The sequence below is a fragment of the Vombatus ursinus genome, unplaced genomic scaffold (assembly GCF_900497805.2).
Source record: "Vombatus ursinus unplaced genomic scaffold, bare-nosed wombat genome assembly UNPS02007612.1, whole genome shotgun sequence".
Classification (NCBI taxonomy): domain Eukaryota; kingdom Metazoa; phylum Chordata; class Mammalia; order Diprotodontia; family Vombatidae; genus Vombatus; species Vombatus ursinus.
The window spans coordinates 9,212,307-9,233,088 of record NW_020947390.1 but is presented as its reverse complement, the minus strand read 5'-3'; the positions used below and the strand labels follow the sequence as shown (position 1 = coordinate 9,233,088).

General features: G+C 35.6%; 1 protein-coding gene across 1 annotated transcript in view; it reads left to right on the top strand.

Annotated features, from left to right (window-relative positions):
- The window catches only part of GUCY1A2 (guanylate cyclase 1 soluble subunit alpha 2), a 430,789-nt gene extending 410,630 nt beyond the window's left edge, over window positions 1-20,159 (top strand). The window contains exon 8 of the mRNA XM_027849552.1: window positions 18,311-20,159. Coding sequence (XP_027705353.1) covers window positions 18,311-18,518 — 208 coding nt within the window. The 3' untranslated portion in view covers window positions 18,519-20,159. The remainder of the gene's footprint in view (window positions 1-18,310) is intronic.
- The last annotated feature ends 623 nt before the right edge of the window (window positions 20,160-20,782 follow it).

Below are 20,782 nucleotides of genomic sequence, written 5' to 3'. Positions count from 1 at the left end.
AGAACAGTTTATTCTAACAGCCATGGAGGAGGCTGAAGCAGGTACTCTGGAGCACTTAGAGCTTGGTTATTCACTACATTTCAGGCCATTGCCAGTTATCCTGACTTTTGTCTTGCCACTGGACTTCAGTAAGAGGAAGTACCTGCTCTCAAGAAGCTCACATTCTAATTAAGGGACATGAAACACATAGGAGAGTCCAGCTTCAGGGCAGATGGAAAGGCCCAGGACCTAGGGTGGGTTGTAAGGCCTGACAGACCTTAGAGAACAATGACAGAGCAGGAGATCCTTGACCAATGACTGGCATCAAAGAGACAAAGAATCTGAAATTTGGAGTTTTGGGTGTCACCTCAGGAAGGAACAGGGATGGACAGGGGTAGCCTAGGGTGGGAAGAGAGTTCATACATTTAAGAAGGGGCACCCAGTGCCTAGTGGGAACTGGGCAATGGGAGCTAGTGTTGAGGAAGAAAAGGGCTCCCCGAAGCAGATGCTTGTTGGGTTTTTGGACAACCTTTAATAAGTGAAGGGTAGGTAGGCTGGAGATGGGAAGAGGAAGGTGACCAGCTCCTGGTAGGAACCCATCTTGCTTTGTCTTTGGGCTATTGCTTGTTTTCATATATCCTCCCATTTGGTCATTATGATAACCCCATGATATATGTAATTTTGAGGGGGAAGGAAAGGAATATCTGTGATTTTATTCATATATGGCCCTCCTGATGAAAAAAAAATTCCCTCTGCTTGTGCAAGTCAGCAAAATTGACCTTTTTGTTATTCACTCATTTCAGTCATGTCTGACTCTTCAAGACCCCATGTGGAGTTTTCTTGGCAAAAATACTGAAATAGTTTGCCATATCTCCAGCATATTTTACAGAGAAAGAAACTGAGGCAAACAGGGTTAAGTGACTTGCCCAGGGTCACACAGCCAGTATGTCAGAGGATTCAAATTCAGTTCTTTCTCACTCTGAAGTCACTGGTGTATCCACTATACCATGCTGTCTCTTAGGCGATAATAATAATAATTGAAATATATATAGTACTTTGAGGTTTGCAAGGCATGTGGTATACTAGGCTCACAACCCTGTATAGTAGGTTTCATGGATACAATTATGTCCATTTTACAGATGAGGAACTAAGACTTAGAGACATAGTTAGTAACTGTCAGAGGCAGGACATGAATCCAGGTCTTCTTGACTGCAAGTTCAGCATGCCCTCTACTATATCCACATTGCTTCTCTAGGTATGAGTATATTGCCCCTCTCTTAGAGATGAAGAACTGGGGCCCAGATTAAAGAACTATTTTACGAAAAGTCACATAGCTACTAAGACTTCTATTCTAAGTGAGGTTACCAAAATCAACTTTTTTTTTTAAGTCCAACATGAAGTGCCAAGAAGAGGCAAGAAACTATTGTGGTAAAATATCAATCAAGCCAGTCAAATGCTATCTAGTTGCCAATCCTGAATCTAAGCCTAGTGCTAATTCCACCACATTTTGCTGCCTCTTAATACTATGGGGCCTCTTCTTGTTGGTCTTAGTGCAGTGCAGAGAGAACCTTGGTTCTAGTCCCAACTTGACCATTTACCTGTGTGACTTAGGCAAGTGCCTTCACCTTTGTGCCTCAGTTTCCTCACATGTAAAAAGAAAAGGTTAGGCTGAATGATCTCTATAGTACCTTTTAGAGCCAAATCTATGACTGCATGAGCCAATCACATGATTTGATGATCACCAGTGCTAAGGGAATACTGATGAAACTGTGTAGACAGCCAGATGTGAAATTTATTGCTAGGCCCCAATGAGTGCTAGTAATGAATCCCATGAATCAACCCCATGTATTTGAAGTTATAATGATTATTACTATATTATATTTTATATATTATAATGTTACATATGTAACAACATTGTAATATAATTACCTATTCAAAGTTATAATCATGTAAAATGTGGTTATTGGTTCCAGCCCAGAGGAAACATTTAGTTCAAATAAAATAACCGTTTCACCTTCACAGTATTCTTTTATTTATCCATTAGGACTTTGCTGTATCTCATAGTTTAGAGAGTCTGGATGCTATCACTGTTATAAAATCCCTCACTTTAATACGAACTTGACACTTAACTGGTTTTTCTCTTAGTATGTTCATCTGTCAAAGGTCTTCATTTAATTATCTTAATTTCTGTCCATCAGTGCATCACTTTCAAGTCAAGACATCACCCTCCTGATGTCATTGGTCCTTTTTGAGAATGAAGAATGAACAACAACAAACAATAATCTCACCTTTAATCACTGAATGGGTGTTGCCCCGGACAAACTGAGACCTGGGAAACACCTTAGCTTAAAAAGTCCAAAGTCTCCCCACTGCACCTGGGGCCATCTTCAATCATCCTGACGTATGTCTTGCCACTGGACTTCAGTGACCGTAGAGGAAAAAGTGAGGCTGATGACTTTGCACGGCCCTGATTCACTTAAATCCAATTCACTTGCAATTCAAGACATCGCCCTCCTGATGTCATTGGTCCTTTTTGAAAACAAAGGATCAACAACAACAACAATTGGAAAGATAACAAGCACATACATACATATATATACATAGCTTGTGTGTATGTATATGCACATATATAGTTAGATATAGCATGTATAAAGTAAATAGAAACATGTATGCATACATACAAACGTATATATGTCTATACATGCATATAAGTCTAAAGTAAATACAAATATGTGTATGTACACATACAAACAAATATGTGTGTATATATACACATGCATATATACACATACATATAGTGGTTAAATACAAGGTAGTTTGTGAGGGAAGACACCAGTAGTTAAGAAGAGGGGGACCAGAAAAGCAGGAAAGGCTTTATAAAAAAGATGGTGCTTGAACTGTGTCTTAAAGGAAGAGAGTATTTCTCTTAGAAATAAGAAGGGAGTGCATCTCAGGTATATGGGAAGCCAGCGCAAAGGCATGCAAATGGGAGATAGATTTTTATGTGTAAAGAACAGAGGGGGAGATAACCTGGCTAGATCCAATGGTGCAGGAAGAGGAGTAATAGCCAAAGAGGCTGGAAAGATAGGCTGGGACTAGGTCATAAAGAGCTCTAAAAGCTGAACAGAGGAATTTATATTATATTCCAGAAACAATAGAGTTTGTTGAATAAGGGAATCATATGGTCAGATCTGTGCTTAAGGAAAATTATTTTGGCAGCAGTGTGTAGGATAGACTGGAGTGGGAAGACAGATTTGAAGCAGGAGACCAACAGGGAGGCTGTTGCAATAATCTTGATCACATATGGTCAAAGCCTGAACTGAGGTGATAGTTGTGAAAGTACGGAAAAGGGGTGGAATTTGACAGACACTGTGCAGTGAAAGTAAATCATCAATAGTTAATGAGCAATAGATATGTGGAGTGAGGGAGAGTGAGGAGTCAGAGAAAATGCTGAGATTATGAACCAAAGACACTGCTGATGTCTTCAATAGAAATAGGAAAGTATAGAAGAAGGAAAATATAATGGGTTCAATTTTTGACATATTGAAATTAAGATGTCTTAAGTTTGAAATACCTCATTGGCAACTGGTGATTTGGGACTGAAGCTTAGGGGAGGGACTACAGCTGGAGATTATATGTATATTATATATATGTATTTATGTATGTTTGTATCCATATATACACACTCATATACACATGTGTGTGTTGTTCAGTTGTTTCAGGTATATCTGATTCTTCATGACCACAGTTAGAATTTTCTTGGCAAAGATACTGTAGTGGTTTGCAATTTCTTTCTCTAGCTCATTGTATAGGGAGTATGGTAAGAGAGGGGTGGGGACCCTTCTAGATGTGGGCACATGCAGTAGAGCAGAGTCCCTGGTTTTGGTTATAGGGCAGAGGAGTGAGCTGAAGTTTGCAGTGATGGGAGGGACCACAGGGAGCAAGAGCTTTTTCAGTGGCAGCATGGCTATTAGCCCTAGACATGGCTCAGGGGCACAGAGGAGTGCCCGAAGTTGGGCCCCCAGATAGAGCTCAGAAAACCACAGTAAGAAAAACCTGAAGCCTGAGGCATCATCTCCCACACTGGGACTAGAACCTGACTATAATAATAAGCCACTAAAAATGCATAAGCAAAGGAGAAAGAACCCAACCATAGATAGCTACTATGGAGATAGAGAAGATCTGGGTTCATACAAAGAAGATAGTGAAGTTAAAAATCTATTCCTACTTCAGAGTAAAATGTTAAACTGTCACAAGCTCAAAAATATTTCTTGGAAGAGTTTAAAAAGACTTTAAAAATCAAACAGAAAGGTTGATGAAAAATTAGGGGAAAAAATGAGCAATTCAAAAAAATCCAGAAAATCATGAAAAGAAAGTCTACCAATTGGAAAAAGAGATCCAAAAACTTAAAGAAAAAAATGATTCCTTAAAAACTAGAATGGAGGGGGCAGCTAGGTGGCACAGTGGATAAAGCACCGGTCCTGAACTCAGGAGGACCTGAGTTCAAATCTGGTCTCAGACCAAACACTTGACACTTACTAGCTGTGTGACCCTGGGCAAGTCACTTAACCCCGATTGCCTAAAAAAAACACCCTAGAATTGGGGAAGGGGAAGCTTATGACCATATAAGAGACCAAGAAACAGTAAAACAAAATCAAAAGAATGAAAAAATAGAAGATAATATTAAGCATACAATTAAAAAAAACTGATCTGGAGAACAGATTAAGGAACGAGAATATATGAATTGTTGTACTACCTGAAAGTTATGACTTAAAAAATGAGTCCAGCTACAATATCCCAAAAAATTATTAAGGAAAATTGTCCTGAAGTTCTAGAATGAGAGGGTAAAATAGAAATAGAAAAAAAAATCCAACCATCACCACCTGAAAGAGCTCTCAAGATGAAAACCCACAAGAATAGCATAGCAAAGTTTTGAAGCTCCCGGGTCAAGGAGAAAATACTACAAGCAACAAGAAAAAAAAAACAATTTAAATATTGTGGAGTTACAGTCAGGATAACACAAGATCAAGAAGTTTCTCCATTAAAAGACCAAAGCGTTTGAAATATTATATTTCAAAAAGCAAAGGAGCTGAGTTTGCAATTGAGAATAACAGCCATCAAAGCTGAGTATAATCCTGAGTGAAAAAAATAAAGATTTAGTGAATTGAAAGACTTACATGTATTTGTGACAAAAAGATCAGAATTCAGTGGAAAATTTGATATATAAGATCCAGGAGAAACATAAGGTAAACATTAAAGACCAATTGTAAGGGACTCAATAAGGCAGGCCTGCATGCCTCTTATGGTCCTCAGGAAGCTTGTGGCATGATCCAAAGGATTTCCTCTACATACAAAGGATATTTTCCTCTAAATTTTTCACTGTCCACCAGAAATCCTTTGGTGTACTGCAAGCCCCAAGTTGTGCAGGCCTGCAATAAGGTCAAACTGTTTACTTCTTATATGTGAGAATGTTATCCGTATTCTTAAGAATGGTATAATTACTTGGGTACTTTGAAAGAACATGCATAGATAGAAAGGATGGGAATGAGTTTAATATTATGGGATGATTCTAAAAATAAAAGTGGGTGCAGAGAGGTAAAATGGAGCAATTATTTCATACAAATGAGGCTTGAAAGTAAGAACTGTTACAGAGGAAGCATTTGGGTTAGAGGGTTGGTAGTGTTAACAGAGGAAGCATTTGGGGTAGAGGCTGGAACCTTATTCTTATCAGAACTGGATTAATGAAGGAATAACATACATCTACAGAATATAAAAGTCTTCTAAATTTATAAAGAAATAAGAGGACAAGGAGACCAGATAAGGGAAGAACTCTTAAAAGGGTGTGTATATCAAGAAGTGGGAGAGTGAGGCAAAGGATAAGGGAAGGACTCTTGGAGCAGTGTGTAGATTAAGGAGTAGTAGGGTAAAGGGAGATAGTACCAGAGAAACTCTTTAAAAGGGTATGGATTGGATCTGGGAGGTGGTTAGAAATATATGTGTGAGGAGGTACAGGGTAAAAAGGGAGTATGAGGAGGATGAGTGAGGGAAAATAGGATAGGGAAAAATACACAAATAGTAATTATAACTTTGAATATGAATGGGATTTACTCACCCACAAAACTGAAACAGATAACAGAATGGATTACAAATCAAAATCTGACAATATGTTGTTTACAGGAAACTCATTTAAGAATGAGAGATACATACAGAGTTAAAATAAAGAACTGGAGCAGAATTTATTATGCTTCAGCTGATGTTAAAAAAAATGGATAGCAATCATGATTTAAGACAAAGTTAAAGATAACAAGAGTTAATTAAAAGAGATGAACAGGGAAATTACATTATGATACAAGGTAATGTAGGCAATATGAATACTGAGTCTATATGCACCAAATGCTATAGCATCCAAATTTTCAAATAAATTACAGTTGGAAATAGATAATAGTACTATAATAGTGAGAGATTTTAACCTTCCCTTCTCAGAATTAGATAAATCTAACCATGAAATAAATAAGAAAGAAGTCAAGAAGGTGAATAAAATTTTAGACAAGCTAGATATGGTAGATATCTAAAGAAAAATGAATGGGAATAGAAAGAGATACACCTTTTTATCAGTGATAAAATTTTCACAAAAATTGACCATATATTACGGCATAAAAACTTTATAGATAAATACAGAAGAGCAAAAATATTAAATGCATCCTTTTTGGATCACAATGCAATAAAAATTATATTTAATAAAGGACTATGGAAACATACATCAAAAAGCAATTAGAGACCCAACTTTAAAGAATGAGTAGATTAAAGAATAAATCATACAACCAATAATTTCATTAAAAAGAATGATAATAATGACACAACATATTAAAATCTATAGGATACAGCAAAAGCAGTAATCAGGAGAAAATTTATATATACAAATGCTTATATTAATAAAATAGGGAAAGCAGACCAATGAATTGGGTATACAATTTAAAAAATAAACTAGAAAAAGAAAAAATTAAAAGTTCACAATTAAAAACCAAATTGGAAATCCTAAAAAAATAAAGGTGAGATTAATGAAATTCCATTAATTTATTTTTTTGGTAAATAGTATTTTATTTTTCAAATTACATGTAAAGATCATTTTAAACATTCATTTTTATAAGATTTTGAGTTCCAAATTTTTCTCTCTCTTCCCTCCCTCCTCTCCAAGATGAAAAGCAATCTGATATAGGTTTCACATGTGCAATCATGGAAACATTTTCACATTAGTCATGTTGTAAAAGAAGAAAGAGAATAAAAGAAAAAAGACACAAAAAACAAAAACAAAAAGATGTGAAAATAATGTGATTCAATTTGCATTTAGACTCCATACTTCTTTTTTTGGATGTGGATACCATTTTCTTTCATGAGTCTTTTGGAATTGTGTTAGATCATTGTATTGCTGAGAAGAGTTAACTCAATCATAATTGATCATCACGCAGTGTTATGGTTACTGTGTACAATGTTCTGCTGGTTGTGCTCACTTCACTCAACATCAGTTCATGTAAGTCTTTCCAGGTTTTTCTTAAATCCACCTGCTCATCATTTCTCATAGGACATTAGTATTCCATTACATTCATGTACCATAACTTGTTCAGCCATTCCCTAATTAATGGGCATTCCTTCAATTTCCAATTCTTTACCACCACAAAAAGAGCTCCTATAATTTTTTTTTTGTACATGTAGGTCCTTTACCCCTTTTTAATGATCTTTTTGGCACACAGAACTAGTGGTGGTATTGCTAGATCAAAGGTTATGTACAGTTTATAGCCCTTTGGGCATAGTTCTAAATTGCTCTCCAGAATGGTTGGATCAATTCACAACTCCACCAACAATGCATCAATGTCCAATTTTCCCACATCTTCTCCAACATTTATCATTTTCCTTTTCTGTCATATTAGCCCATCTCCTAGGAGTGAGGTGATACCTCAGAGTTGTTTTAAATTGCAATTCTCTAATGGATAGTGATTTAGAACATTTTTTCATATGCCTATAGATGACTTTAATTTTTTCATCTGAAAACTGCCTGTAAATATCCTTTGACCATTTATAAATTGGGTAATGACTTGTATTCTTATAAATTTGACTCAGTTATCTGTATATTTGAGAAATGAAGTCTTTATAAGAAATACTGGCTATAAAAATTGTTTTCCATCTTTCTGTTTTCCTTCTAACCTTGGTTGCATTGGTGTTGTTTGTGCAAAAACTTTTTCACTTAACATAATCAAAACTATCCATTTTGCCTTTCATAATGTTCTCTATTTCTTGTTTGGTCATAAATTCTTCCATGCTCCATAGACCTGACAGGTAAGCTATTCCTTGCTTTCCTAATTTGCTTATGGTATCACACTTGATGTCTAAATCACATAACCATTTTAAACTTTATCTTGGTATTTGGTGTAAGATGTTGGTCTATGCTAGTTTTTGCATACTATTTTCCAGTTTTACCAGCAGTTTTTGTCAAATAGTGAGTTTTTATCCCAGAAGCCAGAATCTTTAGGTTTATCAAACAGTAGATTATTATAGTCACTTACTACTATGTCTTGTGTACCTAATCTATTCCACTGATCCACCACTGTATTTCTTAGCCAGTACCAAATAGTTTTGATGATTGCTCCTTTTAAATATAGTTTTAGATCTGGTATGACTAGGCCACCTTCTTTTGCATTTTTCCCCTTAATTCCCTTGATATTCTCAGCCTTTTGTTCTTCCAGATGAATTTTGTTATTGTTTCTCCTAGCTCTATAAAATAATTTTTGGTAGTTCAATTGGTATGGCACTGAATAAGTAAACTAATTTCAGTAGAATTATCATTTTATTGTCATTTTATTAGCTCAGCCTATTCATGAGCAAGTGATATTTTTTTCCAGTTGTTTAGATCTGACTTCATTTATATGAAAAGTGTTTTATAATTGTGTTCATATAGTTCCTGGCTTTGTCTTGGCAAGTAGACACTCAAATGTTTTATATTGTCTGCAGTTATTTTATTTTTTAAATTTTTAAAAATTTATTTAGTAATTTATTTTCCCAATTGCATGTAAAAACAATTTTTAACATTTGTCTTTAAAACTTTGAGTTCCAAATTATCTCTCTTCCTCCCTCCCCACCCCATTCATTGAGAAGGCAAACAATTCAATATAAGTTATACAAGTGTAGTCATGCAAAATATATTTCCATATTAGTCATGTTGTGAAAGAAAAAAATAGGACCCCCCCCCCAAAAAACTGAAGAAACATAAAGCTAAAAAAAAGTATGTCTCAATCTGTATTCAGACACCATCAGTTCTTTGCCTGGGGATAGATAGCATTTTTCATCATAAGTTCTTCAGATTTGTCTTGGATCATTGTATTGCTGAGCATAGTTAAGTCATTCCCAGCTGATCATCTCACAATATTGATCTTACCTTGAACACAATATGTTTCATTTCTCATCAGCTCATGTAAGTCTTTCTAGGTTTTCTCTGACAGTATCCTGCTCATCATTTCTTATAGCACAATAGTATTTCATCACAATCACATAACACACTTTTTTCAGCCATTTTGCAATTGAAGGACATCCTCTCAATTTCCAACTCCCTGCCACCAGAAATGAGCTACTATAAATATTTCTATGCATATAGATCTTTTTCCTTTTTATCTCTTTTTGCATACAGACCAAGTAATGGCACTGCTACATCAAAGAGTATGCGTGGTTTTATAACTTTTTGGGCATAGTTCCTAATTGTTCTAAAGAATGGTTGAATCAGTTCACCACTCCACTAACAGTGGACTGATGTCTCATATTCCCCACACCCCCTCCAACATTTGTTATTCTCCTTTTCTGTCTTCAGAATTGTTTCAATTTGCATTCCTCCAATCAACAGTGACTCAGAGGACCTTCTCATATGGCTATAGATAGCTTTGATTACTTCTTCTGAAAACTGTTCATATCTCCTGATCATTTATCTACTGGGGAATGGCTTCTCTTTTTATAAATTTGCCTCAGTTCTCTACATGTTTGAGAAATGAGGCCTTTCTCAGAGAAACTCGCTTCAAAATTTTTTTCACAGTTAGAATTGCTACCTGCATTTCCCTCCATCCTATTACCCTACTCTTTTTATTCTATTCTCTCTCTCTTTTCACCCTGTCTTTCCTCAAAAATGTTTTACTTCTGACTACTGCCTCTCTCAATCTGCCCTCCCTTCTGTCATCCCCTTCTCTTATCACCTTTTCCTCCTATTATCCCAATTGAGTGTGTATGTTATTCCCTCTTTAAGCCAATTGTGATGAGAGCAAGTTTCACTTACTCACCCTCATGTCCCCCCCATCTTCCCCTCCACTGTAAAATCTTTTCCTTGCCTCTTTTATGTGAGATAATTTACCCCATTCTATCCCTTCCCTTTCATTTCTCCTCTTTCTCACCCCTTAATTCTAACTACCCTAATAATGAGGAAGTTATTATGAGTTACAAATGTCATCTTTCCACATAGAAATGTAAACAGTTTAACCTAACTAAGGCCCTTATAATTTCACTTTCTTATTTACCTTTTTATGCTTCTCTTGAGTCTTGTATTTGAAAGTCAAATTTTCTATTCATCTCTGATCTTTTCATCAAGAATGCTTGAAAGTTCTCAATTTTATTGAGTGTCAATTTTTCTTCCTCAAGGATTATACTCAGTTTTGATAGGTAGGTGATTATTGGTTGTAATCTTAACTCCTTTGCCCTCCAGAATATTATATACCGAGCTCTCTTGTCCTTTAATGTAGAAGCTGCTAAATCTTGTGTTATCCTGGCTATGGCTCCACAATATTTGAATTGTTTCTGGCTACTTGCAATATTCTCTCCTTGATGTGGGAGCTCTGGAATTTGGCTATAATATTCCTGGGAGTTTTCATTTTGGGATCTCTTTCAGGAGGTGATCAATGGATCCTTTCAATTTCCATTTTACTCTCTGGTTCTAGAAGATCAGAACAGTTTTCCTTGAAAATTTCTTGAAAGATGATTTTAGGCTCTTTTTTTTGATCATGGCTTTTGGGTAGTCCAATAATTTTTAAATTCTCTCTCCTGGATCTCTTTTCCAGGTCAGTTGTTTTTCCAATGAGATATTTTACTTCTATTTTTTTTCATTCTTTTGATTTTTTTGGACTGATTCTTGATGTATCGTAGTGTCATTAGCTTCCACTTGTCCAATCCTAATTTTTAACAAATTATTTTCTTCAGTTAGCTTTTGGACCTCCTTTTCCATTTGGCCAATTCTGCTTTTAAAGGAGTTGCTTAATATGATTGATTATATCAATAATAAAAAAAACATAAAAAAATCTCATGATTATACCAATGGATACAGAAAAAGCTTTTGATAAAATGCAACACTGATTCCTATTAAAAACACTTGAAAGTATAGGTATAAATGAATATTTTCTTAAAATCAAAAGAAATATTTAACTAAAACTATCAGGAAGCATTTTTTTTGTAATGGGGATAAGCTTAGAAGCCTTCCCAGTAAGATCAGGTGTGAAACAAGGATGCTCACTGTCACCAATATTAATCAGTATTGAACTGGAAATCTTAGCAATGGCAATAAAAGAAGTAAAAGAAATAGAAGGAATCATGATGGGCAATAAGGTAATAAAATTATCACTTCTACTGATGATATGATGATATACTTGGAATATTCTAAAGGTTCAACCAAAAATTAGTTGAAATAATTAATAATTTTAGCAAAGTAACAGGATATAAAATAAACCAACATAAATCATCAGCATTTCTTCATATCACTAACAAAATCCTGCAAGAAGGTATAGTAAGAAATACTCCATTTAAAATAATTGTAGACAGTATAAAATACCTGGGAGTATGTCTGCCAAAACAAACCCAGGAACTACATGAAAATAATTACAAAACATTTCTTATATACAGTCAGATTTAAATTATTGGAGAAATCTTTATTATTTCTGGTTCAGCAAAGCCAATATAATAAGAAATGATAATTTTACCTAAACTAATTTATTCAATACATCCCAATTAAATTAACAAAATTCATTTTACTGAGTTATAAAAGATAATAAAAAATTCATTTGGAAGAGCAAAAGGTCAAGAATATTAAAGGAACTAATGAAAAAAATGTAAAAGAAGGAGATTTAGCAGTACCAGATCTTAAACTATATTATAAGGCAGTAGTTATCAAAACTACTTTGTGGCTAAGAAATACAAAGGTAGATCCATGAAACAGAGTAGACATACAACACACAATAGAAAATAATTATAGTAACCTTGTGTTTGAGAAATGTAAAGATTTAAAGTTTTGAGATAAGAATTCATTTTTTTTTTTTGGTAAAAATTGTTGGGAAAGCTGGAAAGCATTCTGACAGAAATTGGGCACAGATTAATGTTTTACACCATTTACCAAGATCAAAATAGATACATGATCTAGATATAAAGGGAGATAACACAAGGAAATTAGAAGAACATGGAACATATTACCTATCTGACTTGTAGGTAGGAGAAGAATTAATGAATAAATGAGACAGACATATTATGAGGTATGAAATTGATAATTTGAACTTCATTAAACTAAAAAGGTTTCATACAAATAAAACCAATGTAGCCAAGACTGGAAAGAAAGCAGAAAATTCAGCTAGGGAGGATTTTATAGACAGTTTCTTGATAAAGCTCTCATATTTCACTAGGTAAAGATCTCTGTCAAATTTATAAGAATGAGTCATTCCACAATTGATAAATGGTCAAAGGATATGAGCAAGCAGCTTCTCAATGAAGAAATCAAAACTATATATATTGTCATATGAAAAAAATCCTCTAACTCATTATTGATTAAAGAAATGCATATTAGAACAGCTTTGAGATATCATTTCATACCTGTCAGTCTGGCTAAAATGATAGAAGGGGAAAGAGACAGATGTTGGAGGGGATGTGGAAAAATTGGGACACTAATTCACTGTTGGTGGAACTGTGAACTGAGCCAACCATTTTGGAGAAAAATCTGGAATTTTGCCCAGATATAAAACTTTGTATACCCTTTGACCCATCAGTACCACTATTAGGCCTATTTCTCAAGATGATTAGGGAAAAAGGAAAATAACCTATATGTTTTAAAATACTTATAACAGCTCTCTTCATGGTGTCAAAAAACAAAGCAAAACTGGAAATTAAGGGGATGCTTACCAATTGGGGAATGGATAAACAAACTGTGGTGTATGATTGTGATGGAATACTACTGTGCCATAAGAAATGATGGCCTGGGTGAGAGAAAAGAGAGATTGTATTCTGGGTAGAGGTGGACTTTTGTTGATAGAAGCTGTTCTGCTGCCATTCTGCTCAACCATTTGTGATAAATAATAATTGCCTCTTGTTTGCAAGCTTACAAGGATATTTTTATCTCCTGGGAGTTAGGGATTGTCAGGTATGATGGCAGCTAAGCCAAGCTTAATGAATGAAACTCCATTTCCATGCACTCTTAGTCCTTCAGGGCCATGGATATGTAGGCAGTAATAGCATGCATGCTACTGATGTTTGTAGGACTATCCATGGTGCTGACTATTCTTTAAAAATCCACTCAGTTAAAGGAGAGTATTGAAGTTTGTAGAAATGAATGAGGATACAGTAAACTGACATTTCCATGGCTTCTTAATACTTATAATGCATGCTACTAAATATGTCTGTGCATCAACAAATCGGCTACCCTGGGTATTAATTTATATTTGTATAAGCTTCTATATCAGTCCTTTACTGCAGAGGGAATGGATTGTATTATCAGACAGAGCACTGGAATCCACAGGGGAACTTCAACTTCATAATGTGCTTCTGAGACTACCAAAGGTGACTGAACTGATCAGTGTCTAAATATACAATCCCTGAATAAACATTTGATCATTTGTTCAAGTCCATGATTTAGATATCTTTCTTCATCAGGTGTGTTATTTAAAACAACTCCCATCTTACTCAGATTGTCTTGTTAGTTTCAGGCTGAATATTTACATTTCTAGGTTTCAAGAGTACAAGCATACTCCACTGTGGACAGCATAGAAATTCAGGAAATGGGTTAAATTATCCTTGAGGTCTTTTCCTTCTCATATCTTCCTTCTTCCCAATCCCTGACTGTACTCGCTCTCCCTCCCCATCCTTTATTCCTCTCCCTCTCCCTCTCTCTCTTTCTCTTCTCTTCCTCCTCCCTTCCTCCTTTTCTCTATCTGTTTCTGTCTCCCTCTACTTTCTTCTTCTTTCTCTTTGTATCTCTTTCTCTCTCCTAAATGGAAATTATTTCTATTCAATTTTATCAATAATAAAAATAAAAAATAAATATAAAAATATAAAAATAAAAACAACCTAACTAATTGTAGACTACACCAGAGTGATTCTCAGTGCTGTCTGTTTAAGATGTCAAGACATAAATTAATTGTAAAAAGATTTTCTTCTCTGCCAAAGTGCAGAAAACTGGGTGGGGGGAGGTGTAGTGGTGTGGAGAAGGGAGACAACCAGCTGATGTCACTTTCTAAAGAGGAACTGGCAGACAGAGAAGAGTAGAAGTTTCATAGCTGAAAATACTGTTCCACTCTTTATTGCTGGCCTATGGATTTCCTTTACAGCGAAACGCAAGAACATAGGTTAAAAATATATTGTGAAAAAAAGACAAAATTAGAGCCATTGAAAAAGAATGGAAATTTTTAGCTCCTATTTTCTATGTGTTGGATTTTCTCCTTTTATTTTCAGGAACCACAGTAAAAGAGATTTTGCTTATAGTTCATTTGCTGACCACTTAAAATTATAGAAATGTTAATTAAGACCAATTTAATTCATTAAGTATTTATTAGATGCCCATTATGTAGAAGGCACTCTGCTAGGTGCAGTAGCTATTGGACAAAAACCTATCAATCCTACTCCTCTAAAGGCTGTAAGGGAAGAGTGGGAATAGTTTCATATTTTTGTATTTGTATCTCAATGCCTATCCCAAGACCTGGCATGTAGTAGGAGCTTAATGAATGCTTCTTGATCCACTGATCTTAATGCAGTCTAAGATTGCATTAGCTTTCTTTGGTGTTATATCTTCCTGTTGACTCATATTGAATTTGGAGTCCTCTAAAAGCTCCAGATTATTTTTTTTAAGGATTAATGTCTTTCTAGACACTTTCCCATACTATTATACTTGCAAAGTTGATTTCTTTTTTCCAAGTGGAAAAATTTAAATTTGTCCTTATTAGATTTGTCTCAGCTTGGGAGCTATGACAGTGAGCTACTAATCAGATTTAGTCTTGAACCATTTGTCTGAATTGGTATTTTCTAAACCCTGTAGCCTTTGTAGAGAAAATAGGGCAGAGCCAAAGGGAAAGAGAGAACAGTATAGAAAAGTGGGTAGAACACTGATCTCAAAGCCTGGAAAAACTGGGTTTAAGACCTGTCTCTGACACAGATTATCTGTGTGACCTTTTGTAAGTCAGGATCAGTTGACCTCTCAATGGCCCTAGACAACTCTAAAGCTGTAAGTTGAAGAGTCGGCCCGTAATCTGCTGCTTCTCACTGAGAGCTCTCTACACCAGTGGTGTAAACTCAAAAAGAAATTGGGGATGGTCACTGAACCACATATAAGGATCCCTGTAGCAGTGGATTGACTTAAAAAACCACATACTAACATTATCTGTGTTGTATTGTATTTTTATTTATTTTGTTAAATATGTCCCAATTTCATTTTAATCTGGTTGGGCAGGATGGTGGTGGTGGTGGGGTTCTTCTGTCTGACGCATCTGCTCTGCACCAGTTGAAATCAAACAGAAGAAGGAAAGAATGAAGTTAAAATAGAATAAGACCTAGGGCTTGGTATATGAGTTTAACAGAAAGGCATTGGCACAAAGGTTTCTGTTGTTATTCATCCCCAGTTCTCAAAGAAGACAAATGACATCATAAGGTGATGTCTTGACTTGCCCATGAATTGGATTGAAGTGAGGCAGAGCAGAGCAAAGTCTTCTGCTTCACCAGAGAGATTTGATTAATTGACTTCAAGCTCAAAATGTGTCAGTAGGGAGACAACAGGTTTTTTTTTAAACGAATGAAATCTTAGGTGACATTAATAGAAATACTGTATCAAGATGGAGAGGAATAAGTCCTCTTACACTCTCTGATGGTCAGACAAAATCTGAAATCACCTATTTAGTTTTGGGTAGCACATAAGGAAGAGGAAAACTTGAATGAGGAAGAGCATGCCAGAGGCACATCATATGAAGGAACTTTGTAAGCACAGCCTGAAGAAGAGTTAGATAGCATGAAATCTGTCTTTGCTGGTATATCGTCTAGTGGAAGTAAACTAATGTTTACTTTGCTTAGTCCTAGAATGCACAAATTAGGTTCAATGAATAGAAGCTGCATAGAAGTGGATTTTAACTTTGTATAAGTAAGAACTTTATAATAATTGGTACTCACTGAAAATGAAAATGGCTCTGTTGCATGGAAGTTAAGCAGAGATGAGATGGCCATGTTGTAGAAAGAATGCATGTTTAGGGAAAAGATTTGACTAGATGGCCTCTCATCTAACTCTACTGTTTTGTTTTGTTTTGTTTTTTTATTCTGTGAAACTGATGTTTATATCTTATACAATTTGGTTTTTTTTGCTCCTGAAATATTTAATGTATTACATATTTTTATGATTCAGGCATGAGCAATGATATATTTTGGTGATGATTTTGGTGCAGTAAATTTAAAGAAAAATCTAACTCAACTCAGGCTCTTCCTACTATAGTCTTTTCCTGATACCCCTAGCTGTTAGTGGTGGGAAGACAGGTATGTGTGATACTGAGTTTGCACCAGAGGGTAAGCTTTTGAAGGTGATTGTTATTCTTTAGAACATAAAAGAACCCATCTAGGAGGTGGACGTGATCAACAACAAATAGAAGGGTTTTTCAAAGCTTTTCTCTGAGCCTCCATTTCCTCATTTGTAAAATTACATTTGCACTATCTACTTCACAGGACTGGTTTTAGAAAAACTCTTTGTAAACCTTAAAGATATAGTTTTAAAGATAAAGATATAAAGATATATACATATATATATATACACATGTATCTATGTATAAATATGCTTATATATCTATGCATCTATGTATAAATATGCAATTATTTATAATTATTATAAAATTGCCATTTTGAGTAGCATGTAAAATTATTTACTGTTACCAGCACCAACTTTGTCAGAGAAGAGTTTAAAAAATACTTTTGAGTGATATTTCTCAAATACTTTGTTTTCAATATTTTAAAATGAATGAACCTTGGGCACTCATAGTAAAAGAGTTAGTCAGTAAACACTGTGCTAAAGGCTAAGGATACAAAAAGAAACAAAAGACAGTCTCTATGCTTAAGGAGCTCGTGGTCTAATAGGGTAGAAAGACAACAAGCAAATAAAAATGTATGGACAACCTATGTACAGGATAGATAGAAAATAATGAAAGGAGGAAGGCACTAGAGTTGAGGGGTTGGAAAAGGCTTCGTATAGAAGATGGGATTTTAATTTGGATTTAGAGGAAGCTGGGAAAGTCAGTAGGCAGAGATGAGAAGTGAAAGTATTCCAGGCATGGGAAACAGTCAGCTTAGAGAGAAGAGAGATGGAGTGTCTTGTTTGTGGAACAACAAAGAGGCCAGTGTCTCTGGATTGAATATTATTTTGTGGGGAGTAAGGTGTAAGAAGACTGGAAATGTAGAAGGGGACTAGGTTATGAAGGGCTTTGAATAAGAAAAAGAGCATTTTGTATTTAATCTTGGAGGTGATGGAGAGCCACTGCAGTTTATTGAGTAGGGAGGGAGTAGTAGCAAGTGACACTAGAGCAGACAGGAAGTGCTATTTCCAAAGAAAAAAATAATTCCACAAAGAAGACACTTCATCTCTTGGCTCTGGGCATTCTCAGTCTGTCCCCGATGTCTAAAATGCCCTCCATTCTCCTCTCTGACTACTGACTTCCCTGGCTTCCTTTAATTCTCAACTAAAACCCCACCTCCTTCAGGAAATATTCCCCAGTCCCTTTTAATTTCAGTCCCTTCCCTCTGTCAATTATTTCTGATTTATCCTGTATATATCTGGCTTTGTATATATGTGTTTGCATGGTATCTCCCACATTAGATTATAAGCTTCTTGAGAGCAGAGATTGTGTTTTGCCTCTTTTGTATCCCTAGCACTTAGCAGAGTGCCTGGAACAAAGAAGAAGCTTAATGAGTTTTTGTTGAATTGAATTAAAAATTCATCAGAGAAAAGCTCCCTGGAAGGTCTGCTTGAGCTGTTCAAAGTCTGTGCCTTTATTTCTTAGTTATTTTGTTGACATTGCATTTCCATTGTCACCAGGTTATTGAAGAGAGAAGATGGTTTTACCTTCATTCCTCGGTCTCGCGAAGAGCTTCCAGACAACTTTCCAAAAGAAATCCCTGGGATCTGTTATTTCCTGGAGCTCACAACTGGTCCCAAGCAGTCAAAGCCCTCAATCTCTTCAACTCGAATGAAGAAGGTTTCCTACAACATTGGCACCATGTTCCTTCGGGAGACAAGCCTATGAGACCTGCTGCAGATCAAAGACTCATCATAAAAGCACAAGCCCAGAACCTGGGTCTGGACAGAAAAGTGAAGAGATACTCTTTCTCCTTCACTGCTTCGTCCTGGGCAAGCAGTACAATCTCTTTGTAATGTTACGCAATAATATTAGAATAAGGTGGGTGATGACTGTCAGTAAACAACCTAGAGGGAAAGACAATTAAGGGAATCAAATGCATCCATCCCTAAAAGAGGTATTATTGGCCACTTTTAAAAAGTAAATTATAATCATGGTCCCTTTATCACATAAAACCTAAAGATAAACTTGGGTTTTCTGTCTGATATCCATGAGGTAACATTTTACCCACTGAAAACAAAGGAGAGCCAGTGTGGAGTCTGCATTCTTAGATTAAAAGTGTTATTCAGTAAAGGAAATTTTATAATTTTTTTGGAAGAGACATTTCGTACAGATACCATAGAGGTTTGGTCAACTTCCCAGCCAGAGAAATTGTACCTGAGTAAAATATTTTAGGGATATTACCTATTTTTATACATCTTTCTCTTTCTGGATAATAGCATTTCACATAACAATTGAACCAGCTTTTCAGAGTATACTACTGTATATTTGGTGTATTATGTAACTTTAACCTAATAAGCTAATGTGGTTACACTTATTTAGAAGGATTAGTATCAGATAGAGATTACTTCAGTGGGGATTTTGTGCAGAAAACCCTGTCCGTCTGCCTACTAGACATGGCTTTCAAATGTAATTATTGTAACACGGAATTTAAAAATAACAAAGTTACTAGAAGCAGATTAAACAATAAATAAGTAAAGAAAAATCTTTTTCCCCTTCTCATTGAAAATTTGCAGTCATTTACAGAAGAAAATTACTTTGGTCCTTCTAATGATTTTCATATGGGCATTTAAAAATGTAGGTAGTTATTGGGACTTGCCAAATTATGCCCTACGGTATAATACCTATTAAGTACCTACTGTGTGCAGGGCACTGTACACACATAATGCACTAAATGCACTAAAATCTCTGTATTTCCCTCCTTCCTGAGTCAGTGTGATTGATGATAGATTATTGCCTCATAAGAATGGAAAAGGGTTACTTACTGCTCTTGTGAGCTACTTCCAATGAATGTGGGCATTAGTGAGAAGTTCAAAATTTTGCCAAGACTAACAATATTTAATTGGTCTATTTTCTAGTATAACATAAAATAGACAAAAATTCCTATTGTATGGTTTGGAGAAATAAAAAAAAAGTTCTTCTGCAGTTTGATTGATGCTGTTTTTAACAATAAGTGATTCCCCATCATGGAGGTTTGAATAGGTCTACTATATTCAGACCTGGTGAATTCCCCCTGCCCACAATCACTGCAGTAGCCTGCAGGCTTTTATTGCATGATTCCCTAAAATTTAACCCTCTTCCCCCTGACCAATACTGCATGAAAAAAGTAATCTACATCATTACTGACCTACCCTGAAGTCAGGGGCACTGTGTTGCAAGAATAGTCAGAGTTCAGAATCAAGATAAATACAAAAGGCCTATTCTAATTAATAATCTGAAATCACTTGTTCTGTAGCTCTATTGTGATGTGTGGCTATTTCCTTACTCTGTGATTACTCATTGCTCTCCCTCCCCTGGCAGTGATTAGTAATGAAGGTATATTGCATTCTATGGTGTTTTGTTTTTTTTTTCTTTTCTTTAGGTCAGAGATTTGAGTTACAGTGTGATTTGGTCACTGTTACAGCACAGCTAAAGATTAGAGATTTAAAATTGTCTTTCTGCAAAAATAATTTCCTAATTATAAGGCTTATGAGGCTTAATAAATGCTCCAAAAGTTGTCTGAACTATGTGGATGGGAACCCATTTAGATATACAAAGTATGTCTTGTAATCATTATTGTTAATATAATTGTTGGGCTCTAATCTCACCCTCAAGTAGAGCACTGTCAAAGCACTCTTTTAGATGGAGAGGAGAGACTATATTTCCTGTCCCTCTCTGTGTTCTCCACTTCCTCTAGGACAAGGGCTTTGACTTCCACCATCTAAAGGACAGAATGCCAAGGCCATCATGTCAGGGATCTTCCCTACTTGATTCCTAGGGTGCTTCAGACCTATTCTGGGCCTTGTTGGACTAGGAGACATAAAGCTCAGCAGCCCCCTTCCCAAGGTAGGAGATAGCTTGGCTACCTGATAACATATGGGCACTTAAAGATAGGACATGGCTCATTATAGGATCATGCTAGTTTTTATATTCATGTATGGAAACTAGATTTT